We start from the raw sequence: 27,595 nt of genomic DNA on the forward strand, positions 1-27,595 counted from the left end.
ACAACATCAGCAGCTACAGCCTCAATACTGATTGTGTCAACGTCTTCTCCTCCAGTGAGGTTCGCAACAGTCTGCTCTCGTTTGAGGCCCACATCAAGAGTGTGACTAAAGTCTAAATTTTCCATCTTTAGAACATTGCTAGGCCACGACCTATGCTATCACAACCTGCAGCTGAGCGACTCATCCACTCCTTTATTTCATCCCATCTGGACTATTGTAAAGCCCTTTTTGTTAGCATATCTGCCAAGTGTCTAAACAGGCTACAATACTGTATGTCCAGAACTGCGGTGCACCTGTCCTCACCAAACCTCCCTCAGGAGGTTGAAGATGTTTGGCACGGGCCCTCAAATCCTCAAACGGTTCTACAGCTGTACCATTGAGAGCATCTTAACTAGCTGTATCACTGCTTGGTATGGAAATAGGACCTCCCTTGATCGCATGGCAATACACAGGGTGCTGCAGACAACCCAGTACATCACTCGGAGGGAGCTCCCTGCCATCCAGGACCTCTATATCAGGCAGAGGGAAAGGAAAGACTAGAAAATCATTAAAGACTCCAAACACCTAAGCCATAGACTGTTCTCTCTGCTTCCGGCAAGCGGTACCAGTGCATCAAGTCTGACACCAACAGCCTCCTGAACAGGTTCTACCCACATGACATAAGATTGCTAAATAGCTAACAAAATGGCTACACAGACTATCTGAGTTGACTCTTGTATTTTATTCTTATTTTTGCACTATCTCTATGTAATCACAGGGCCCTACACACTTACGCACACTGACACTCCAACACACATACAAACACTCAATATCATTTTCTCGCACACACATAATATGCACATACATTTATAATGACTCCACACACACACACACACACACACACACACACACACACACACACACACACACACACACACACACACACACACACACACACACACACACACACACACACACACACACACACACACACACACACACACACACACACACACACACACTCACATGCTGCTACTCCGTTTATCATATATCCTGATGCCTAGTCACCTTACCCCTACACATATCTACCTCTATTGATCCAGTATCCCTGCACATTGTAAATATGGTGCTGGAACTGACCATGTATATAGTGTGCTTACTTACTTTGTTGTGCTCTTCTTATTTCTTATTTGTATATCTCCTGTGTTTTTGTTCTACCTTGTTATTTTTAGTATTACATTGTTATTGATCACTGCATTGTTGGGTTTAGAGCTTCCAAGAAAGGCATTTCACTGTACTTGTAGATGTGACATTAAAGCTTGAAACTTGAACTTGAAACTTGAGCATATCACTGAAATGCTGTTCAACCTCCACTGTCTCCATATGCTCACGCATCGACTTCAAAATCCTGGTTCACACTTATCAAGCCATCCACAGCTCTGGACCAAGTACCTGTCTGACCTCATTCTACCCTCCTTCCCCTTTGCTCCTCCAAGTCCGTCTCCCTTCAGCAGACTAAAAACTATGGGTGACAGGGCTTTCAGTTGCGCTGCTCTGCGTCTGTGGAATGCACTTCCAGACACTACTAGGTCTGCAGACTCTGTCCTCCTTTAATGCACAGCTCAAGATTATGCTGTTCAGAAAATCTTTCAAGGACCTCTGGTAATTCGGTTCTCCTGTCCACTGGATGTGACAACACCTGTAGATAGCTTTATTTGTTGTTTGTGTTCTGTGTTTGGGATTGTTTTTATTATAATGAATATACAGTACCAGTCAAAAGTTTTTCTTATTTTTTTTTACTGTTTTCTACATTGTAGAATAATAGTGAAGACATTAACACTATGAAATATCACATATGGAATCATGTAACCGAAAAAGTGTTAAACAATTTATTTTAATTTTATATTTGAGATTCTTCAAAGTAGCCACCCTTTGCCTTGATGACAGCTTTGAACACTCTTGGCATTCTCTCTTCAGCTTCATGAGGTAGTCACCTGGAATAATTTTCCAACAGTCTTCAAGGTGTTCCCACATATGCGGAGCACTTGTTGGCTGCTTTTCCTTCACTCTGCGGTCCAACTCATCCCAAATCATCTCAATTGGGTTGAGGTCGGGTGATTGTGGAGGCCAGGTCATCTGATGCAGCACTCCATCACTCTCCTTCTTGGTCATATAGCCCTTACACAGCCTGGAGGTGTGTTTTGGGTCATTGTCCTGTTGAAAAACAAATGATAGTCCCACTAAGCACAAACCAGATGGGATGGCGTATCGCTGCAGAATGCTGTGGTAGCCATGCTCGTTAAGTGTGCCTTGAATTGTAAATAAATCACAGACAGTGTCACCAGAAAAGGAACGTCACACCATCACACCTCCTCCTCCATGCTTCACGGTGGGAACCACACATGCAGAGATAATCCGTTCACCTACTCTCTGTCTCACAAAGCCACGGCGGCTGGAACCAAAAAATCTCAAATTTGGACTCATCAGACCGAATGACAGATTTCCACCGGTCTGACGTCCATTGCTCGTGTTTCTTGGCCCAAGCAAGTCTCTTATTATTATTTGTGTCCTTTAGTAGTGGTTTCTTTGCAGCAATTCGACCATGAAGGCCTGATTCACGCAGTCTCCTCTGAACAGTTGATGTTGAGATGTGTCTGTTACTTGAACTCTATGAAGCATTTATTTGGGCTGCAATCTGAGGTGCAGTTAATTGCCGATTTCTGATAAACGTATCCTCTGCGGCAGAGGTAACTCTGGGTCTTCCTTTCCTGTGGCGGTCCTCATGAGAGCCAGTTTCATCATAGTGCTTGATGGTTTTTGCGACTACACTTGAAGAAACGTTCAAATTTTTCAGATTGACTGACCATTTATTTTTTATATTTTTTATTTAACTAGTCAAGTCAGTTAAGAACAAATTCTTATTACAATGAAGGCCTACCCCGGCCAAACCCTAACGACGCTGTGCCAATTGTGCACCGCCCTATGGGACTCCCAATCACGACTGTTTGTGATACAGCCTGGAATCGAACCAGGGTCTGTAGTTACACCTCTAGCACTGAGATGAAATTCCACTGATTAACTTTTAACAAGGCACACCTGTTAATTGAAATGCATTCCACGTGACTACCTCATGAAGCTGGTTGTGAGAATGCCAAGAGTGTGCAAAGTTGTCATCAAGGCAAAGGGTGGCTACTTTGAAGAATCTCAAATCTAAAATATATTTTGATTTGTTTAACATTTTTTTGGTTACTACATGATTCCATATGTGTTATTTAATCTTTTTGATGTCTTCACTATTATTCTACAATGTAGAAAATAGTAAAATAAAGAAAAACCCTTCAATGAGTAGGTGTGTCCAAACTTTTGACTAGTACTGTATATATATATCGTTTTTTTTTGCCCCTTGGGTGTGAGAAAAGCCCTCTACAAATTAAATGAACCATTATTATTATTATTATTATTATTATTATATGGGAGCAGTCTCTAAGGTGCAGGGTAGAGTACGTACGGGGTAGTAGCCGGCTAGAGCAGTGACTAAGGTTCAGGGCAGGTTAGTGTTATTTTCTCAAGAGCCTGTGTGTGGTGTGTGTGTGTTTGTGTGTGTGTGTTTGTGTGTGTTGATAGATGTGCAGATGATTCTCGCAAAGGATAATGCAACCTTTTGTCTGTGTGTGCAAGTGTGAATCATCTATCAGCAATGCCATAAAAATGGCTCAATGTTTACGGACGGCAACCAGCATCATTGGAAACAATATGTGCAAGTGTGGTTTGAGCAGCTGGCTGCAACCTGGTCTCAGAGCTTTTCGTATTATTCTGTATGTACACTCGGGACACTCCATTTAGTATGATATCAGTGGAGGCTGCTGAGTGGAAAACGGCTCATACTGTAATAATGGCCGGAACAGAGCAAATGGAATGGCATCAAACACCTGTTTGTTTAATGTACCAGTCAAAAGTTTAGACACCCACTCATTTCTGGATTTTTCTTTATCTTTTCTATTTTCTACATTGTAGAATAATAGTGATGACATCAAACCGATGAAATAACACATATGGAATCATTTAGTAACCAAAAAACTGTTAAACAAATCACAATATATTTTATATTTGAGATTCAGCCACCCTTTGCCTTGATGACAGCTTTGCACACTCTTGGCATTCTCTCAACCAGCTTCATGAGGTAGTCACCTGGAATGTGTTTCAATTAACAGATGTGCCTTATTAAAAGTTAATTTGTGGAATTTCTTTCCTTCTTAATGCGTTAGAACCAATCAGTTCATAAGGGTCGACGCTGGTAGAGATGAGAAGCAGTTACAGTGTCACGCCCTGGCCTTAGTATTCTTTGTTTTCTTTATTATTTTAGTTAGGTCAGGGTGTGACATGGGGAATGTTTGTGTTTTGTCATTTTGGGTGGTTATATGGTAAAGGGGGTGTTGGGTGTAGTGTATGAGTTTGTGTTGAGTGAATGTTTCTAGGTATGTCTATGGTTGAGTGAATGTGTCTACGTATGTCTATGGTTGCCTGAGTGGTTCTCAATCAGAGACAGATGTCTTTCATTTGTCTCTGATTGGGAGCCATATTTAAGGCAGCCATGGGCATCATGCATTTGTGGGTAATTGTCTATGTCTAAGTGTTTAGTGTCAGCACTTATGTTTGATTAGCTTCACGGTCGTCTGTTTTGTTGTTTTGTTTAGTTGTATAGTGTTCGTGTCGTTTTCGTCTTCTTTCTTTAATAAAGAAGATGTACTTTCCACACGCTGCATTTTGGTCCTCACTCTCTTCGCAAGACGATCGTGACATACAGGGAGTAAACATTTAATTATCAACGGAACAGGACAGGACAGCATCTGGACATGAACACATAACGACATTAATGCAGACACAGGGAACAAGCGGGGGAGCAGACAGTTATAGACGGGGCAATCAACAAAGGGAAGGAGTCCAGGTGAGTCCAATAAGCGCTGCAGCGCGTAATGATGGTGACAGGTGTGCATAATGAAGCCCTCGAGCGCCAGAGAGAGAGAGCGGAAGCAGGGGTGACTGTACCCCTCCCTCTTGGGGCGCCACCCGGCGTCCCACCTGGGTGAGCCTGACGGGCCTGCCGAAGCATGGGCGCTGGACATGCCAGCTGGGGCGTAGAAGCCTGATGAACCGGAAAAGGCGTGGGAGCCTGATGATCTGGCTGAGGCATGAAAGCCCAATGATCTAGCTGAGGTGTGGGAGCCCAACGAACCGGCTGAGGCTTGGGAACCTGATGGGCCGGCTGATGCAAGACGTAGGGTGGGCGCCTGCCGAGCCCACTGAGAAAAAAACACCTCTCGAGCCAGCTAAGGTGTGGAAGTCCGACTAGCTAGCTGAGGTACCCAGTTCCCTTGGCAACGGCACCCGGACCCGACGTCACCAACCAAAACTCCCTGATGTTTATTTTAGTGGTGTCTGCATTATGTAAGGGTCGACGATAGTAGAGACCAGAAGCAGATACATTGAGTGAACATTTAATTATCAACGGAACAGTTACAGAACGGGGGAGCAGACAGTTATAGATGGGGCAATCAACAAAGGGAAGGAGTCCAGGTGAGTCCAAAGAGCGCTGCTGCGCGTAATGATGGTGACAGGTGTGTGTAACGAAGGGCAGTCTGGCGCCCTCGAGTGCCAGAGAGGGAGAGTGGAAGCAGGCGTGACACAGCTGTGTTGTGACAAGGTAGGGGGGGTATACAGAAGATAGCCCTATTAGGTTAAAGGCCAAGTCCATATTATGTCAAAAACAGCTGAAATAAGCAAAAAGAAATGACAGTCCATCATTACTTTAAGACATGAAGGTCAGTCAATACGGAAGATGTCAAGAACTTTGAAAGTTTCTTCAAGTGCTGTCGCAAATACCATCAAGTGCTATGATGAAACTGGCTCTCATGAGGACCGCCACAGGAAAGGAAGACCCAGAGATACCTCTGCTGCAGAGGATAAGTTCATTAGAGTTACCATCCTTGGAAATTGAAGCCCAAATAAATGCTTCAAAGAGTTCAGGTAACAGACACATCTCAACATCAACTGTTCAGAGGAGACTGCATGAATCAGGCCTTCATGGTCGAATTGCTCCAAAGAAACCACTACTAAAGGACACCGAAAAGAAAAAGAGACTTGCTTGGGCTGATGAGTCCAAATGTAAGATTTTTGGTTCCAGCCGCTGTGGCTTTGTGAGACGCAGAGTAGGTGAACAGATGATCTCCACATGTATGATTCCCACCGTGAACTATGTAGGAGGAGGTGTGATGGTGTGGGGTTCCTTTGCTGGTGACACTGTCTGGGATTTATTTAGAATTGAAGGCACACTTAACGAGCATGGCTACCACATTATTCTGCAGCGATACGCCATTCCATCTGTTCTGCGCTTAGTGTGGGACTATCATTTGTTTTTAACAGGACAATGACCCCACACACCTCCAGGCTGTGTACGGGCTATTTGACCAAGAAGGAGAGTGATGGAGTGCCCGACCTCAACCCAATTGAATTAACAAGTGCTCATCATATGTGGGAACTCCTTCAAGACTGTTGGAAAGCATTCCAGGTGAAGCTGGTTGAGAGAATGTCAAGAGTTTGTAATGCTGTCATCAAGGCAAAGGGTGGCTAATTTGAAGAATCTAAAATCTAAAATATGTTTTGATATGTTTAACACTTTTTTGGTTACTACATGATTCCATATGTGTTATTTCATAGTTTTGATGTCCTCACAATTATTCTACAATGTAGAAAATAGTAAAAATAAAGAAAAACCCTTGAATGAGTAGGTAAGTCCAAACTTTTGACTGGTACTGTATTTGATACCATTCCACCGATTCTGCTCCAGTCATTACCACGAGCCCGTTCTCCCAATTAAGGTGCCACCAACCTCCTGTGTATGATATGTTACGTTTCGTGTGGTATGCAGTGGTGTAAAGTACTTAAGTAGAAATAAAACTTTTAAGTACTACTTAAGTAGTTTTTTGGGGTATCTGTACTTTACTACTTATATTTTTGACAATTTACTTTTATTTCACTACATTCCTAATGAAAATAATGTACTTTTTACTCCTTGGATTTTCTCTGACTCCCAAAAGTACTAGTTACATTTTAAATACTTAGCAGGACAGGAAAATTGTCTAATTCACACACTTATCAAGAGAACATCCCTGGTCATCCCTACTGCAAAAAAAAAGAAAGAATTGTGCCATCTGGTTTGCTTAATTTAACAAATGTTTTGTTATTTATACTTGTACTTTTCCTTTTGATACTTAAGTACATTTTAAACCAAATACTTTTAGACTTTTACTCAAGTAGTATTTTACTTGAGTGATTTTCTATTAAGTAATATTTTCTGTTCTCAAGTATGACAATCGGGTACTTTTTCCTCCACTGGTGGTATGTATTTGTAACGATCCTCTTCGTCTGATGAAGAGTAGTCAAGATCGGACCAAAACGCAGCGTGGTAAGTGTCCATGTTAATATTTATTTTAACTCAGAACACTACCAGGCCAAACACATAGAAAAGGACAACATAGAACAAAACATAGAATGCCCACCCCAACTCACGCCCTGACCAAACCAAAATAGAGACATAAAAAGGATCTCTAAGGTCAGGGCGTGACATTACCCCTCCCCCAAAGGTGCTGACTCCGGCCGCAAAACCTAAACCTATAGGGGAGGGTCTGGGTGGACATCTATCCGCGGTGGCGGCTCTGGTGCGGGACGTGGACCCCGCTCCACCTTAGTCTTGGCCCACTTAGGACTGGGGACGCTCGCAGCGGGCCCAGGACAGGAGGGCGACTCTGGCAGCTCCGGACAGGAGGGAGACTCTGGCTGCTCCGGACAGGAGGGAGACTCTGGCTGCTCCGGACAGGAGGGAGACTCTGGCTGCTCCGGACAGGAGGGAGACTCTGGCTGCTCCGGACAGGAGGGAGACTCTGGCTGCTCCGGACAGAAGCCCGTTGCTGGAGGCTCCGGACTAGAGGGCGTCGCTGGAGGCTCCGGACTAGAGGGCGTCGCTGGAGGCTCCGGACTAGAGGGCGTCGCTGGAGGCTCCGGACTAGAGGGTGACGCTGGAGGCTCCGGACTAGAGGGCGACACTGGAGGCTCCGGACTGAAGGGCGTCGCTGGAGGCTCCGGACTGACGGCCTTCGTTGGAGGCCTCGTGCCATAACTCCTCACTGGAGGCTTCGTGCCATGGATCATCACTGGAGGCTTCGTGCCATGGATCATCACTGGAGGCTTCGTGCCATGGATCATCACTGGAGGCTTCTTACCATGGATCATCACTGGAGGCTTCGTGCAATGGATCATCACTGGAGGCTTCGTGCCATGGATCATCACTGGAGGCTTTGTGCCATGGATCATCACTGGAGGCTTCGTGCCATGGATCACCACTGGAGGCTTCGTGCCATGGATCATCACTGGAGGCTTCGTGCCATGGATCATCACTGGAGGCTTCTTACCATGGATCATCACTGGAGGCTTCATGCCATGGATCATCACTGGAGGCTTTGTGCCATGGATCATCACTGGAGGCTTTGTGCCATGGATCATCACTGGAGGCTTCGTGCCATGGATCATCACTGGAGGCTTCGTGCCATGGATCATCACTGGAGGCTTCGTGCCATGGATCATCACTGGAGGCTTTGTGCCATGGATTATCACTGGAGTGGAGAGACACACAGGAGGCCTGGCTCTGGGAGCAGGCACAGGACTCACCAGGCTGGGGAGACATGCAGGAAGGTTAGGGCTTAGCACAGGCACAGGACTCACCAGGCTGGGAAGACATGCAGGAGGCCTTGTCCTTGGCCGAGGCACCCGAGGCACCGGATGCACTGGGCCGTGGAGGTGCACTGGAGGTCTTGAGCAACGAGCCTGCACAACCCGTCCTGGCTCGATGCCCACTCTAGCCCGGCCGATGTGAGGAGCTGCGATGTAGCGCACCGGGCTATGCACATGTACTGGAGACACTGTGCGCTCCACCGCATAACACGGTGCCTGACCAGTACGACGCTCCACCCGGTAAGCACGAGGAGTTGGTTCAGGTCTCCTACCTGACTCATCCAATCTCCCCGTGTGCCCTCCCCCCAAAAAAATTCTGGGGCTGCGTCTCGTGCACCTCTCCTCGGGCTAACTCCTCGTAGCGTCGCCGCTCCGCTTTGGCTGCCTCCAGCTCCTCTTTAGGACGGCGATACTCTCCCGGCTGTGCCCAGGGTCCCTTGCCGTCCAAGATTTCCTCCCATGTCCAGGAGTCCATCAATTGCTGCTCCTTCCTACCACGCTGCTTGGTCCCTTGGTGGTGGGTAGTTCTGTAACAATCCTCTTCGTCTGATGAAGAGTAGTCAAGATCGGACCAAAATGCAGCGTAGTAAGTGTCCATGTTAATATTTATTTTAACTCAGAACACTAAGACAAAATAACAAAAATAGACCAACACGAAACAGTTCTGTCTGGTACAGAGACAGAGACAGAAAACAACTACCCACAAACACAGGTGGGAACAGGATACCTAAGTATGGTTCTCAATCAGAGACAACGATTGACAGCTGCCTCTGATTGGGAACCATACCAGGCCAAACACATAGAAAAGGACAACATAGAACAAAACATAGAATGCCCACCCCAACTCACGCCCTGACCAAACCAAAATAGAGACATAAAGGTCAGGGCGTGACAGTATTAATTTGTGTATGTCCATCACCCAATTTGTATGATGTGTTACGAATTACAATTCATATTAAAAGTTGTGAATTTGCTAAATGTACCATATGTTACAAATTTGCAAAATGTATGTTTTGTTACAAATTCTAGCTAGGTGGCTAATTTAGCTAACTGGCTAATGTTAGCTCGCTGGCCAACGTTATCTAGGCTAAGGGTTAGGGTTAGGGGTTAGTGTTAAGGTTAGGGTTAAGTTTAGCAGTTTGGTTAAGGGTTAAGGTCAGGGTTAGGGGAAGGTTTAGCGAAACGGGTGAAGGTTAGGGTTTGGGGAAGGGTTAGCTAAAAGGGTTAAGGTAAGGTTACGGTTCAGGGAAGGGTTAGCTAACATGCTAAGTGGTTGCAAAGTAGCTAAAAAGTAGTAAGTAGTTAAAAAGTTACTAATTAGATAAAAGGCTAAAGTTATCCATGATGAGATTCAAACTTACAACCTTTGGGTTGCTAGACATTCACATTATATGCACACCCATCCACCCCGAACAAACCTACTTTTGTTTTTGCCTTATGTAACCATCAGTCTTATGTAACCAAATCAAACGTAACATATCATACTAATTTGAGTGTCCCAGATTTACATTTATTGTGTTACGTCTAGTCTATGAGACCAGGCTGTTGAGCTGGGTTTGCTTGTTCCTGAGAAAGGAATTCACAACTTCAAATAAACTTTATTGAGATTGCAAATCGTTTTTATTCAAACAAAGACACAGAAAAGCAGCCTATACTTTAATTGTACATAAAACAATAGGCACATTTCAAATATATTTCAGTGTAAAAATCTGTTATTAAATTACATCTTTAGTACAAGATTAGTGATTCTTATTGTTTATTGTTGTGGGACTTTTTATTACGGTAGTTGTATAGGTCTAACTCTATCAATGTTAGGCTGCATAACTTTCATGATATGGGGAGAGTGATAATTGCTGTTATACATACCCATTTACTCATGAGCACAACATGACTATAACTTGTTTGTGGTGTATGTGGTGTACTAAAGCCAATCCAGTTGTGCATGCTCAAGCCATGCTCAAAATAAAGCCAAAGTGTTGTGAAAAATGCCACTTCTACCTGATGAGGGAGACAGACACCATGTAAAATGTCTGACTGTCAGACATGAAATTATAGCCTATAGTGTCAATAGCCTACAGGTAGGCCTATGTGGCTCAATAATTAATTGAACGGGTTTATGTTTCAACTCGATTTTATTAATTGGGAATTGGGAATTAATAGTTTATTCCACGCTGTTGACTTGTAAATCTTTGACTTGATGCAATAAGTCATATTGGGCCTACATAGCCACTGAGCGGCGCTATAGAACTGGGAAATTACTTTTTACGCACTCAAGCTCTTTAAGGCTAGTAGTTTGAACATCAGACTGTGGGCCCATTGGCAAATCACCAGATGCAATGGTCTCTCCTATATTATAATCAAAAAATGCATATTGATGGTAGCGAAATACCTGGTTATTTTGTAGGTCTGTGGGGCACGGGACATGACACTAAATCCAACATTGAAGTGACCAGTATCACAATAGAAAGGTAGGCTATAGGACAATAACAATGTATTGTCCTTTAAAAAATTATCTTTGTCCAATACAGACATAGCACAGCCTTCAAAACAGTCAGAAATAAAGACATCACAAGACATAGGCTACTGACAAGGCATACAAACAATATAATGGATGTTGTGTTTTGATGAATCAACTGTATTGACAATTTCCAGGAACGCGCCAGCTCGACAGAAGCCAGTTCCGCGCGCTCGCGCGGAGCAAAGTGCGGTGGCATGCGCTGCTGCGGTGGAAATGGCGTTAACAAGGACACGGCCGGGGCAACTGCGCTCAAGCTGGCAGGTGCAAGGGTAATGGAGATTGTATAGTATTAAATGGGAATGTAACAGAGATAGCTAAAGCATACTCTTCCAAGGTCTGATGATCCCATTCACAGATAATTGAAAGTGATATCCCAGGTCAATTGCCTCGAATACATGGATAGATAGGCCTACATGTGGATATATGTTTGACACTGTATTGTTGAAGATTTCTATTTGCAAATATATATGTTGAACATCTACTCCCCTCTCTCTCACACGTATGCAGAGAGAGAGAGAGAGAGAGAGAGAGAGAGAGAGAGAGAGAGAGAGAGAGAGAGAGAGAGAGAGAGAGAGAGAGAGAGAGAGAGAGAGAGAGAGAGAGAGAGAGAGAGTTGTCGAGGTGGATACTGCAGTTGTTGCTAATGAAATACACCTCTCGGAGGCAAGTCCAAAATCAAAATGTAGAATCTAACACTGCAATCGAATCAGTTTATTACTCCACCAATATTGGACAATGAAACGAGGCGAGGTAAACATGACACGATCAACCACACCTATAGGTGTTTAGACGCTTCTGAGTGAATAAACATTCAGTATGACACATTTGAATTACTATAAACATACGGTTATTACATGTATATGCTCATTCTGCATTATTATATTGTATTGTAGGCCATTTTTTTGTAGTTTTGGTGGCACCAATTATTTCTTAATTTCCAGCAAACATCGACATAAGGTTTGATTATTTTCAGTTGGCCAAAATGTTGCTATCAACTATTCTCCACTCAAATGTTCAATGTCTGGTTGAATACCTTCACCACACACTAGGCTACATCGTGTCAGGGTCCACACTGTTCAAAGTAATCATCCTCCTGCAGTGCTTTGTCAAGTAATTGTGCAGTTTGTGTAGTGTTCACTAGGTGGCGTTCCGTCTGGCATGTCAACGTGAAAATCCTGTTCAACATTATTGCAGACGCACCGCCCCCTTCTGTGCAATAAAGTCGAGTAAGATATCCAAGGCGCCAGGTGAGCAATAGACAGAGCAATTGAGATACTTTGTGTCATGTTTACTCTTATTCCCTAGCGCCACAGCCGTTACTTATTAACCATACAATATACAAATAAAGATATGATGTTGTTAAACTCATGACTCTAGGCGCAGAGAGGGCAATCAAGTTATTTTACATTCTTTAGGATTCAGCTTGGTCGAAATAATCAGTCAATAGGCTACTCAGCAGGCCCATAAAACACACGCACACAATGACTCGCTCTGTCGCGGTCTCGTGTCCAGGAAGGAATTCCAGGTATGATAGCTTAAAAGAGTTTGAGAGGATCTTAATAGCATTTCTCCACTTTTTGATCATAGTCTAAACGCCTCTATCTCCAATTGCTGAAGTGGACAAAGTGTGGCAGCACAGATTTGGTTGGAGCAATTACCTCACCTTGTAATTTGTCCATATAGTTTTACATAATATAGTTTACATAATCTAAAGAAACTGACACATGGAAACGTATGAAGACTGCATTTCAATATTTTATTGAAACTTTCAAGAACACATTGTTGATGTTGTAAACTACACAAAAATCGAATACAACATAACCCAATGACAACTTTAGAAACACAAAAGGAACCTTCATATTTCAAAGAGATTCTGCACTTTTACTATCAGGCAGCAATGTTTTAAAACAGAAAATTATTATATTTTGACACACGTTTCTTTTCTTTTGAGAGAAAATGATTCATAACTTTTCAAGCCGTTGGTGCAGTGTGCTCTTTTTTAATTCGTCTGAACAGTAGCACTTAACACACCGAGACAACAGGTAAAGGTAAAATGGCACATGAGTGTGTCCGCTAAAATAACTAGCTCTGTGGATATTTGGGGTACAGGTAAATCCATATTCAGGGGGATATAAAATGCAGATGGAAAAACAAGGATAATATCCCACAAACTATCTTTACACATGTATATCGACAATAAATTAAGGACAGATCCCCAAAAACAAACTACTCTGTTCTATTTACACGCAATATCAATATGAAATAATTACATAAATATTTGTATATATAACTATTTACATTTATAATCAATATTACCTTTTCAATGTTATTTCAGATTTCCTTTGCCAGTTGAATACTTATGCTGGATTCGGCATGCGATTTTAGGACAGTCTCAACCACTCGCACATGAAGTTTATAACCTCGGTTCTGTTTTGGCCTACTTCAAACAAGTGCCAGAATATGTATTTCCATAATCCGGTGTTTATAAATTGACATACAGAAAAATTCGTTCGTAAAATCAATAACCGACGGCCAATTGTTTGAATCCTTAGCAAAAGGGGAGGGAGTTAAATCATTTTTTTCCAGATTGGTTTTAAGATCAGCCTGAATCATGTTTTTATCCTCATTCGTCTCATTTCAACTTGGTGAAAAATAAACAAAAAAAACTACAGTCATAAAAGAGACATGTATTTTTTGTAGGGCATGCAAAGTGTCACCTACCCTATGAGCATAATGATAGGCTTCAAATAGTTATGCAGTAATACCTCAAACACAACAGTCTATAATATAAAAGGAAATTAATTCAAATAATTATAACCAATTCAGAGTGCATATTAAATCAAACAAATGTTGTTAACTCAGTAACCCGACATAAAATAAACTTATAGGACACAGCAGCAACTTATCAAAGATCTGTGAGTATCATCCATGCCAACCTTTCAGTTTCAATACTTGTATGGTATTCAAATAACAGGACAAATTCAAAAGTGTTGTTTAATTTAACAAAAAAGAAATATAGCATACATTAGATGTGTAGGCTATATAACCAAAGTGCATTTCAAAATCTAAACTGTTCAATAGGTCCGTTTTCTAAACCCACATCTGCTAGAAGGGTGTCGTCATACTCGTCCTTGTCGTCCTTATCATCATTATTATCACAACAACAACAACAAAAGCAACAACATTAGAATCTAAGGGGACACGCTTTGTTTTCTGTCCTGTTTTTGATCGAGTCCGCTGACCAAGCGCTGAATGCTCTGCAACTCGTTAGTGGAATCTTTCCCAGAGCAAGTTTTTGGGGACAGGGAGACCGAGCCGGACGATATGGTGGACGACCGGCTGGTGACCTCCGAGGTGGAGTCCTGGGTGGCCGAGACTGGGCTCATGGCCATGCCGTCCCCTTTCAGCTCGGCGGCGCTGCTTGCCATGGAGGGGATGGCGGTGGTGAGCAGAGTGCTGTCCGGAACGCTCATAGGGATGGAGTAAGGGCTGTACCTGAGGCGGGGGCGCACTGCGTTCAGGAAAGGGTGTCGGTGGACAGAGGAGGAGGCTGCGGAAGAGGCTGCCGCCGCTGCTGCCATGTACGTGTAAGGGTAAGGGAACAGGCTCCCAAATGGAGACATGGCCAGGCCCTGTGGAGAGAGGAGGGGGAGGATATAAGTTTAACTTTAGCCTGCATAATATAATTCAACAGACGCTAGCTTTGACGCACCATAATAACACAACCAAACTGGAAAAATAGGCTACACTTTAATTTGTCGCAATGTACTTGACCTCTGTTTCTGTATATTTTGAATGGAGGTCATGTAGCGAGTGAGTGTGAATAATGAATCCAGACACGTGAGAGATCATGGGAAATGTTATGTACTGTAGGCTTACATGACATAGGCTACTTTCAATTTTCTCATAAAGCGATTTACACGATTATGCTTTTCTGTGGCCATGAGTATTATGGTTTAGGCCAATAATGAGAGTGTGGTGTAGGGCCTAAGCCTATTCCCAATACATGTATAGAATTAAGCCTTAAAACAAGCACAATATAAAGTTCTATGCTCGCGTAAAACGATGAAATCCTTCCGAGAATCAAATTGTCAAAACATTTAGTTTTTCTAGTGTTAGGCGATATCTTAGACCCACAACCATGTGATATCGTGTTTTATGCAGCTTTGCAAATAGTTCATTAATTGTTCATGCAAATACAAATGATTTATAGCCTGTTGGCATATGATGCTGCCCATTAAGTACAGAACATAGCAATTTAGAAGGAATCATTTCTGCAACACGTTTTTTGAAAGTAGGCCTAGATGGTAAAACAGCAAATCTGTTGTGTATTTCAGATAAGTTGTTTTCCCTCCCCGAACCAGTGAAGTATTTTAAACATTCGCCATGTTCCTCTAAAACACAGATTTAATGACTGAGTTCATATCAACACTATAGCCTAAAACTATACAACGCTAAGGTGGTCTCTTCCTAAATCCCAACATATGCTTTAAACAATTGAGACAGATAATATCCACACCTTCCAGGTAAAATCCAAGTAAACTTGAGTCCATATAAAACACATTTGGTTATTATTTATAACACAATTGTCTACAATATGCTCACCCCTGTTGTGCCATTTAACGCCATAAGGAAAAAGCTATTAAAACGAAATGGAAATTAGCCTATACTTTATTCGTTACATTTACACAAACTAATGGAGACAAGAACATCTATGCTGACATATATAGTCCAGTAGGCTATATTGGTCCAAATAAAACGAAAACCACGAGCACACTGGCATTACTGTAAGTACTGCTGGTGGTAATTAAACAGGTTTTACCTGTGATGCCAAGACATGTTGCTGCAGATGAAAAGGCAGTCCATGAGCTCCCGTCAGGCTTTGCGAGGGTGACGCCATACTGGCCGTGTCCATGGTGCTAACCCCTCCAGAGGACACTGCTGCCAGTAAGGGGCCCATGCCCGCGGCCATATTCGAGAACGCGCCTCCCATGTTAAACTGACTGGGGTGCAAAAGAAAGGGATGCGCGCCGCCTAAGTGATTGAAAAACTGCTGTCCCGCCAAACCCGGTGGAAATCCAAAATGATGCATGTGACTCTGACTTAAGTGCGGACTGCTGTCAGTTTGAACAGTCAAAGGCATGTAGCTCTCCTTGCTTATAGACCTGCACTCGTCCACTTTGGGCTGGTCCCCGTTTGGACTCTTGAGGTCTTCTCCGGACCGAGTGGTGCTGGAGATAACGGTGATGGGGCTCTGTCGTGAGTCCGCCTGGCTTTTCTCAGTCCTCCGGGCGCTTTCCCGAGACCGGCCGGTAGAATCATTGACACCGAATTGATGGCCTTTAGTCGGGCTCGCCTCATGATCCTTCCCATCCTCCGTGGTGGTTGAGATCTTACTGGAGTCCGGCCCATCCTTTAGGTTGCCATCTTTGCTCTCATCGTCGCTGTCTTCGTCACTCTCGCAAAAGTCTATCAGGAATGAGTCAAAAGTTAGTGATAAATGAGGAAGGATTATTAATTAATTCAGTTAATCAGGATTGATTTAGTTTTGAGTTTTATTCTTCAGATATGCTTATACAATTATCTTAGGCTAGGCTATAGCCTACGTGATGAGGAATGGAACTCATACGTGATTACATTTTTCATGACTTTCGATGGTATAGGCCTATGTGGAAATATTAATTTACAACGAGATATATAATCAGTATAGGTCTTAATTAGCCTATATCACATATTAACAAATAGGCCTCGTTTTTAATCCATGCTCTTTTTGAGGACATTAGCCTAATGTGCGTTCTGCCTACACTTTCTGGCTATCGTGCCAAGTAGGCCTAATATTACGGGGCCTAATACTAATTCCATAATGTATTGGGCTACATTGAAATCCAGAGGCTACTTATTTTTTGATAAACCTTCAGCTTATTGATCACGTCCTCCAAATTGTCCTCGTTTTAACCGCCATAATGGTGTGTTTTCACAATTCTGACGATTTTTGTCGTTCAGATAACAGCCATATGTTCGTGACTATGCATAGGCCTACATCTCGACAGTTAGTTTTATGTTTCACTTTATTCTTTATCCAGTAAGCTATATCATTTTGGCAGATATATTATTCAATTGATTGCTAAATGCTTAGCACGAACATGAGAGCCATCCTGTGAATGTCAATTACAAGAATTAGCCTACATACACGTTATATAATTTGTAGGTTATTGTTGGCGCAAGACAACATTCAATCATTTGTAGTGCAATTATTCAACACAACAGGCATACTGATATCGAAAGAAAGGAATCTGGACTCAAACTAAATCCATAATGTAGCCTACTTACTGAAAAATATTTTTCAGCTCACTTTTTTACAAGCATAGGCTACTATGCTATGTGGGTCTGTGAGCTGTGAGATGCGGAAAGTAGCTCTGGGCTCAATTACCTTTCAGGTTGGGAGGCCCCACAGTAGACACCGCGGGAGACGAGGCCTGGCCGAAACACTTGAATGAGGCCTGCTCGCCAGAGGAGTCGTCAGACGTCCCGTTCTCTTTTTTCTGATGCTCCTCGTATGAGCGAATTGACTGCAGGGCCAGCTGTTTCCTACATTAGGCACAAAAGTTATTGGTCATCACAACTATTCGTGTGAAAAACTAGCCAATCATTTATTCAAGGTAAAAAACGTGGATTGCCATGTAGGCTACCATATATGCGTAGACGGCAAATTTTGATGGCAGATTATGAAGATGCATTTTATCATTCAAGATACATATGTCTGTTCGAAGAAATCAATCTATTCAAACCCACTGCAGACAACTAATAACCCACAGACCAAACCACGTTCTTGTTTACTGTTGTCAACATAGTTCAAGAAAAGTTTTTGAAGAGTTAACTATCAATAACGCTAAACTATTTCTAGAGGAGTCTCGAAATTGCATTTTGCTCTTGCGATCTCTGCACTCTGAGAACCATAACAATGTAAATACAATATAATAAGCTATGTCTATTAGCTTTTCCAACTCATAAATAAAACGTCAAAGACATAGTATACATGTAGGTTGAAGGGATTGTCATAAAATGATTCCCTTTTGCAACTGCAAGGACAGTCGTGTAGGCCGACCGTTTTTTGGAATTCACTAACATCACAGTCAGACTCCGTGTCTATAAAATCTGTCTATAGGAGTCGTTACATTTTTGCAGTGCAGTAAGGGAATAGTTACTTCTACTCCTTACCTTTTCTCTCGTCTTCCATTGCCAGTGTCACGGAATCCTTTGGCAAAAGGATTATGGTCGATTTTCAATTGTGTAATCTGAAATAAATGAAAATCAAAGTTGTTTCGTGGAAGTAAACTGAGTGACATTTATCCTCGATTCTTTATTCAACATTTTTCATAAGCCTATGTCTTCACTTAGGCCTATGTGTTAACCCTTAAGTCCTAGGAAGTGTAATATTAAATATATATATATATATATATATATATATAATTGAGCCATCATCTGAATGGTTGGAAATTATTTTATAATTGATTCTCAAACTAGTGATAAGACAAAGGTCTGATGCTATAGAAGATATTTGTTTATTTTCAACACACACACACACACAAACACAATATCTTTCTCTTTCTCTCTCGCTCTCCAGACAGGTCACCCGCTCTCACCCCTAACGCTCAGATCCTCCCCGCCCCCATCCCACCATTGCATATATTTTATATCCATGTGCAATGCATAGTACTTTCTCGCAGAGCTATCACATTCTGTTCCCCCACTCACTTCCTCCTGCCTTCTGCCCCTCCCATGTGCACATTTTGGCAGGATTTACAATATTCTTCAACCCATGTGGCTGCCAAACATTTACTGCATTTTTGCTTGACCCAAGTGACCAGAGGTAAGACTTAGCTAACATTTCTCCCGTATATCAAAGAGCCACCATAAGATATGATTTTGATTAGCGGTGTGCCACGTGGAATTAAATGTTACCACCAGCCAAGCCGGTTATAAACAAAATGCTCATTTTCTCTGACTAACTGCACATTCTGTTCCCCCTCTCTTTCTCACACTCCCTCCTTCCTTCTTGCTTCTTTACTCTCTCTTTCTCGCACGCACACACACATACACACAGTCTGGGTCGTTGCCAAATTATTTCCATGTGATTAAATAGAATTAAGATAAACTGTATAACATACATCCCTGAGAATTCTGACCCATTCTAGCCTGGTTTGCTTAGTATGAAACACGGCATGAGATGACGTTTACATGTAGCTTTTTGGCCTAACACTCAAACAAGATGACATTTGACATATTTTAAGATGGCAAATGGCGCACTGCTATTGGCTATATACACTATTTGACAAAAAAAAGGAAGGCGAAATTCACTATCCAACTATTTAATGTATTTCATGAAAATAAACGAATAAAGTGTAATTCTCCCTACCTTGTCATTTTGATAGGCCGTTACTGCAATGAAATCCGTTTCAGGAAAAACGTAAGTCCTGAACGTGCTATAGGGGAGTTTGAGAATGTCGTTGGCTCTCACGATGTGAAATCTGGGCTGATATTTGTGCATGGAGTTCAGGATGGTCTGGAACAGTAAAGAATTCTAGATTAAAAAAAGATAAGCACACACTGATTTCTTCCTTCTGATGAAGATAAGTCATTTCATGTTGTGCTCAATCGTAGTTCAGGCTTACTTGGTAAAATGGAATGTATTAGAAAATTCTCCTGAATTTATTTCACCATCAGTGCATTTACCCCCCCACAAAATTAAAAGAATAAAATAATAATAATAATATAAGCAGTAGAATTACCACATAGCTTGACACGATATACAAGTTGGGAAAACATTAAAATATTAAGACCTCATGTTGGACACAAACCTATTCAATCGAAATGAGGCCTGTATATTTTCGTGAAACCTTCTCAGCCCTCGGCCACAGACGGCCACAGAGAAGCAACGCCAATGGGGTTATAATTATTAGACTAATAATAATACGTCTGATAATAGCCTACGAATAACAATCATTATTACAACAATACATGCCAGAAATATTTAGAAGCATGCAAATAAGAAAAAAACATACATTAGATGAACTTACAAATCCATGCTTGTCGGAGATGTTATTCGTTAGCTTGAGTTTGTGAAAATTGACGACTTTTGACATCCACTGCTCGCCAGTAGCCGGACTGTCCGGGTGAATGTACATCCTCTTTGGCATTTCGGGGTCGGCCTTCCCTGCCACCATCCAACGCGAGTTGTGAAATTTATACCTGCAGTCATCGGCTGCAACAATATCCATCAACAGAATGTACTTTGCTTTCGTGTCCAAGCCAGTGCATCTCACTTTGAACGGAGGGAACATTCGCCTGTGAAATGGAATAAGAAAATCACTTAAAAACAGTGAATTAGCCTACTTGACACTGTGACTGAATAATGATAGCCTACACTCACACGAAACAGACATATTTGCATTTCTATTATACTATTTAGGATAATGACAATGTTACATACTGCAAATACTAAATTATACAGTACATTTATTTTTAGGCCTATAGCATATGTATATTCGTCAGCTTATGCGTAAGCTTGATTGCATGCATAAATTATTAAATCAAACAGAGGCTTGTGCGAGAATACAAAACACTCGGTAGGCCTTCTTACACCCATGCCATACAAATATCTGCCGCCTATAAATAATAAAAAATCGCATAACATGTACAGCATGCATTGTGTAACTGTATTTTTACGGCATACTAATCATTTGTTGTGCTAATAACATTTGTTATTACACGTTTTATCATAACATATAGGCAGGCCTACATGTTTCAGTTTACACCCTCAAACTACAGATTTTTTTGTTGTAGTAGCGTAGGCCTACATTTTAGAATCGCTCACAGTTTGTTTTCATAATCACCACGTGTCATAAGATTTTCCAAGTTAAACTGTTACAGCCTTATGTGCTGTATATTTTATAGTTTGGGCTGGGCTTTATTTTATCTCGTGTTGAGATTACATTCCCATGCAATGTGACTGTGACCATGCAGATTATGTCGATAGGACAGTCAGACTGTGGTCATATTCAGCTGATTTACACAAATATAACCATGAGAAATGAAAGTTTGAAATTAAAATGTTGGCCACGATTCGCGGAGGTTCAGTTCCAAGCACACATCAATACATGAATTCCATCGAGAAGAATGCCATCGTCTTGATGATCAGAATGATCTTCAGAATAACAAAAGGCAGACTAATGTATTTCAGCTACAGAACATAAATATGTAATATTATAACACATACGAGTGTACCTTACCTTCCGGATTTCGTGATAACCATTTCAGTGCCTCGCTTGTGGAAAGTTTCCCAAAGTTCCTTCGCTTCCAGGTGAACTTTCGGGTCGTCTTCGACCTCTTCTTCAGGCTCCAGAGTCTTCAGAGGCCTCAGATGGGCTGCGGCTGCCTGGTGCCCAAGCGATGAGAAGTGGAGGCCGGACTCGGCGGCGCCCATCAGCTGGTCCATGATAGGCTTTCCAAGGGCGCCCGGGAGAGAGAGGGAGCCGAGGGAGCCGTTGTGAGGTAGCGCCAGGGCCGGAAAAAAGGGAGGCTGGTGACCCAACATTGCACTCATGGCAAATTCCGGACCCCGGTGAGGTAAAAACGGATGGTATGCCATACTCGTTCCTTGTATGACTGGATCTCTCATCAGGAAGCTCATCCAAGTCCAGGCAGGTACCAAATATATGGATTTATTAAGTTTAATACTATAGTCAGTCTATGCAGCCTTCTTGACGAGCAAAACTTGTTTGAAAGTCTTGAGAAATCCACCGTCACAACTACAGAAATAAGCATCCACTTATTTTCGGCTGGTTGGTGTAAATGTTCTTTAGTGTACTTCGCTGAGTTCCAACAGAGTGTCTGCAATGAGAAATGAAAAAACGCATTCCATTAATCTTCAATTGTGATGAGATAAAGATTTTCTTCCGAGAGCACTTTTCTATGCGTTGTCTTGCGAACAATCTTCGAATTGAACCAACAAGGGTGAGTCACAGCGTTTTAATTGACTGTTGCGTTCTTTTCTTGATGTTGTTTACAATATCGGCATCCTTTTTAAAACGAATTCGCTCTCATTGTCTTTAGTCCTGCTGCAAAAGCGATGTGTTGAAATATTTCGATAGAGCGGAACAATTCCTCTGTCTTTACTTGTTCCAGACATGCATCCTCACACGCACGCACACTATTTCTTCCTCTCTCTTTCACGCACACACACATTTCAGTAAAAACGTATGCGGAGAAAGGAGTCCGTTGACGGCAGAGAGGTGGTAAGGTCCCAGCACTAAGATATTACTAGCGCTTCTGTGCCCCATAGGCTTGACACTATATGGATTTGTTGCATGTTACGAGAAGCTGGGCTCTGTTGATTGGCTCTTTGACGCTTTCGGACCAATTGTGTGGCTTCGTAGGCGTGGTTTTAACAGGTCGGGTGGAGGGGACAGACTTCAGTCTTATAAAAAGGTGTTTGGAACTCAAACGCTGCGGTGAAACACCACTGCCCCAGTCAATGTTGTGTGAATATGTCAACATCGTCAGAACTAGTGCGATAGGTCGGTCTGTGGAACACTGCGAAGGAAAAGTAGCCCGAGTCTCAGTTGCTTTGTCCATAAGACATTACTGTCTCGTGTGCAGAGCGGCAGGGCTGGCCCCGTCATCAAAACATTGACTACATTTTAGTGTGAAATCGTGGAAGCTTTATTGTATAGGCTATATGGAATGAAGAAATATACACAATGTATCGTCACTGTCATTGATTTGATAATTTTGAATTGATTAGATGATCAGAAATCGTCCGTTGTTCTCCGTTGTAGTGGTCTAGGCTACATACAACACCGGAAAGGAATGTTTGAACAACATGCAAGCTATCATTATCAGCACCATATTTGTGAAAAATATGAATATGAATTTTAACCGGTTGTCACGCGACGACCCGGGGACCAGTTAACCTATAGCCTACAATGTTAATATTATGACAGTAAGCTAAATAAATGATGATCATGTAGATGTTTGCTGACACTTTGTTATTGCATATAATCTTTCTTGTTGCTTTAATCCGTCTCATCGACCAGCCTTAGTAACAATTCATAGGCTATGTAGCCCAAGGTGATGCGTTTGATAGCCAATTTTGACCCGACTTTAACTTTAACTCTCCGAATTACAATATTAATTTGACCTTGAATGTGAAGAGATGACAGGGTGATTCGGTGTGCTGAATGCATGACGCCTGCAGTGTGTGGTTATGTCTGTGGATAATATTGCCTCGCGCACTATAGAGCATGTTAACATGAATAAACCGACAATAAAACTCTCTCTCTCTCTCTCTCTCAAACACCCCTCCTCTCTCTTTTTCTCTCTGTCCCCATGAGATAATAGCCTATGCATGCTGCTCATTGTAATATCGCCAAGCAATCATGCCATATGCTTTCATAGAGATCCAGAGTTCTGTCGAATGTCCCTGCTCACGGAATTACAGTAGGCCTACACATTTTATATATCTGGTAGGCCAAGTTCCTAATGGTGCATTAATCGGTAAGGGACAGTAACATATTTACATTTACCATAGACATTTGCCTAATTTACATTACTATATGTCGGAATTGATGAACTCCTAGGCCTATAGCAGCTATAAGTAATCTCCATTAACCTGATATAACGTGTAGTCTAATAAAATACAATTTCGAAAATACAACCCTCTAAAAACATTGTTGGTGGTGTAATGTCGGATCACATATCAAGAGGGACATTCAACGCAAGTCTAGACAGCCACATTTAAAAAAAATGGAACCTTTATTTAACTAGGCAAGTCAGGTAAGAACAAATTCTTATTTACAATGACTGCCTACACCGGCCAAACCCGGACGACGCTGGGCCAATTGTGCGCGCCCCATGGGACTCCCAATCACGGCTGGTTGTGATACAGCCTGGATTCGAACCAGGGTGTCTGTAGTGAGATGCACTGAGATGCAGTGTCTTAGACCGCTGCACCACTCGGGAACCCCACATATTATATTCAAGGATTAATTTAGGCCCTACAGGTAAACTACAGAGGGAGTTGGCAGTGGTCAGCTGTATTGACCAAACACTGACCAAGTAACTTCCCACTGGCCAAAAACTGGTTGAATAAACCTTGTATCCACGTAATTTCAACAAAGTTGAATCAACTTGGAACATTTTTGGATTTTCAAAAAATCATAAATGTAAAGGTTTTCGTATTTTTTTTTCACTAAAATTGCAACTTAAGTCCAATGACATTGTAAAATGTTTTGTTGATTTCACATTAGATTCACGTTAGTTGAGTACACAACCAAATCAACCAAATCAAAACTAGACATTGAACTGATGTCTGTGCCCAGTGTGTTACCACCCAATCATAGTCCTACAAGGTTCAACAATAGGGATTTGTCAATCTTCTGAGCTGTGATTTTGAACTACTATCCACTATTTCATTCATAAAAGTGCTTATCCTTTGCTACCAACACTATTGTTACTGGGAAACTCACCTATTGATACAGTCAATTTGACTGAGCAATCTAAGATGACTGCAGGCTGGTGACATGGTCCTTTGATTAGGCTACTTGATCAGATGAGTGCATGGGTAGTTGCATGAACCATTACCTGTCTGTACTGTATTGAGTAAATATATCTGAATGCCCCTACCCAACAGTCTTACCAAGTCCTGATAACAGGAGAGGTGTTGTCCCGAGGGTTATCCCCATGCTCAGTTTGTAAACTTGTTTCCTTGGCTTGCATTAATTAAGTTTATCTTTAAAATTTGCATGCACTTATTAAGGGCAACCAGTTTGCAGATCCACTGTCCAGTTCTCCAGACTTTATGTGTCAGTGTAGCTTAGTTATTGTCAATAGAGTGACAGCCTGTGTGCCCTCTTTTGTCAGCTGCTACAGTGTGTCAGAGCAAGGAAACTGTCCTCAAGCTATCCTGTGTGTCTATATGCCTAATTAGGGGAGGGTAGCATAGATTGTGTATTGTAAGGTGTCAATATTTATTGAAATTTGCTGGGGTAACAAATTAGATAACTGCTGACACAATAGGCTTAATTTCAATTTAGCATTGATAACACCATAGGCCTATGGTAACTATGGCTAGCTCTTCTCTCCTGTCACCTTAGCCTGAGCATTCGTGTTCACTTAAAATGGCGCATTGGACTATTGTCTCCATTGTGTGTGTGAGGTCAGGCCTGTGCTGATTACATGCTTATTTTTCTTTAAACACACACCTATTAACAGCACATTTCAATTTAGTGGAAGGTGTCAACAAATAGGAAGCAGTGTTGACACAGCGCTACCCTTTCATTCGCTGTGGCCACCAGGCTTAACCTCTAACAATCCGCCCCTTTAAAAAAAAAATTCGCCTAAATGACATACCCAAATCTAACTGCCTGTAACTCAGGCCCTGAAGCAAGGATATACAGTGGGGCAAAAAAGTATTTAGTCAGCCACCAATTGTGCAAGTTCTCCAACTTAAAAAGATGAGAGAGGCCTGTAATTTTCATCATAGGTACACTTCAACTATGAGAGACAAAATGAGAAAAAAAAATCCAGAAAATCACATTGTAGGATTTTTAATGAATTTATTTGCAAATTATGGTGGAAAATAAGTATTTGGTCAATAACAAAAGTTTATCTCAATACTTTGTTATATACCCTTTGTTGGCAATGACAGAGGTCAAACATTTTCTGTAAGTCTTCACAAGGTTTTCACACACTGTTGCTGGTATTTTGGCCCATTCCTCCATGCAGATCTTCTCTAGAGCAGTGATGTTTTGGGGCTGTTGCTGGGCAACACAGACTTTCAACTCCCTCCAAAGATTTTCTATGGGGTTGAGATCTGGAGACTGGCTAGGCCACTCCAGGACCTTGAAATGCTTCTTACGAAGCCACTCCTTCGTTGCCCAGGCGGTGTGTTTGGGATCATTGTCATGCTGAAAGACCCAGCCACGTTTCATCTTCAATGCCCTTGCTGATGGAAGGAGGTTTTCACTCAAAATCTCACGATACATGGCCCCATTCATTCTTTCCTTTACACGGATCAGTCGTCCTAGTCCCTTTGCAGAAAAACATCCCCAAAGCATGATGTTTCCACCCCCATGCTTCACAGTAGGTATGGTGTTCTTTGGATGCAACTCAGCATTCTTTGTCCTCCAAACACGACGAGTTGAGTTTTTACCAAAAAGTTCTATTTTGGTTTCATCTGACCATATGACATTCTCCCAATCTTCTTCTGGATCATCCAAATGCTCTCTAGCAAACTTCAGACGGGCCTGGACATGTACTGGCTTAAGCAGGGGGACACGTCTGGCACTGCAGGATTTGAGTCCCTGGCGGCGTAGTGTGTTACTGATGGTAGGCTTTGTTACTTTGGTCCCAGCTCTCTGCAGGTCATTCACTAGGTCCCCCCGTGTGGTTCTGGGATTTTTGCTCACCGTTCTTGTGATCATTTTGACCCCACTGGGTGAGATTTTGCGTGGAACCCCAGATCGAGGGAGATTATCAGTGGTCTTGTATGTCTTCCATTTCCTAATAATTGCTCCCACAGTTGATTTCTTCAAACCAAGCTGCTTACCTATTGCAGATTCAGTCTTCCCAGCCTGGTGCAGGTCTACAATTTTGTTTCTGGTGTCCTTTGACAGCTCTTTGGTCTTGGCCATAGTGGAGTTTGGAGTGTGACTGTTTGAGGTTGTGGACAGGTGTCTTTTATACTGATAACAAGTTCAAACAGGTGCCAATAATACAGGTAACGAGTGGAGGACAGAGGAGCCTCTTAAAGAAGAAGTTACAGGTCTGTGAGAGCCAGAAATCTTGGTTGTTTGTAGGTGACCAAATACTTATTTTCCACCATAATTTGCAAATAAATTCATTAAAAATCCTACAATGTGATTTTCTGGATTTTTTTCTTCTCATTTTGTCTGTCATAGTTGAAGTGTACCTATGATGAAAATTACAGGCCTCTCTCATCTTTTTAAGTGGGAGAACTTGCACAATTGGTGGCTGACTAAATACTTTTTTGCCCCACTGTACATATTCTTGGTACCATTCGAAAGAAAACACTTTGAAGTTTGTGGAAATGTGAAAGGAATGTAGGAGAATATAACACAATAGATCTGGTAAAAGATAATACAAAGAAAAAAACAACCATTCTTTTGTATTTTTTTGTACCATCATCTTTGAAATGCAAGAGAAAGGCCATAATGTATTATTCCAGCACAGCTGCAATTTAGATTGTGGCCACTAGATGGCAGCAGTGTACATGCAACGTTTTAGACTGATCCA

The 27,595-nt window shown here is 42.1% G+C and overlaps 1 protein-coding gene across 1 annotated transcript; it reads right to left on the bottom strand.

The window, feature by feature from the left end:
- Positions 1–13,018: 13,018 nt before the first annotated feature.
- On the bottom strand, positions 13,019–22,576 carry LOC120021491 (T-box transcription factor TBX3-like). The gene is made up of 7 exons (XM_038965275.1): positions 21,571–22,576; positions 20,359–20,626; positions 19,698–19,844; positions 18,500–18,576; positions 17,712–17,869; positions 16,104–16,750; positions 13,019–14,913 (listed from the first exon to the last, which is right to left on the bottom strand). The coding sequence occupies exons 1-7, from the start codon at positions 21,969–21,971 to the stop codon at positions 14,473–14,475; spliced, it is 2,139 nt and encodes a 712-aa protein (XP_038821203.1). The 5' UTR covers positions 21,972–22,576; the 3' UTR covers positions 13,019–14,472.
- Positions 22,577–27,595: the final 5,019 nt, after the last annotated feature.

Source organism: Salvelinus namaycush, chromosome 26 (genome assembly GCF_016432855.1).
Source record: "Salvelinus namaycush isolate Seneca chromosome 26, SaNama_1.0, whole genome shotgun sequence".
In the NCBI taxonomy this organism is placed as follows: domain Eukaryota; kingdom Metazoa; phylum Chordata; class Actinopteri; order Salmoniformes; family Salmonidae; genus Salvelinus; species Salvelinus namaycush.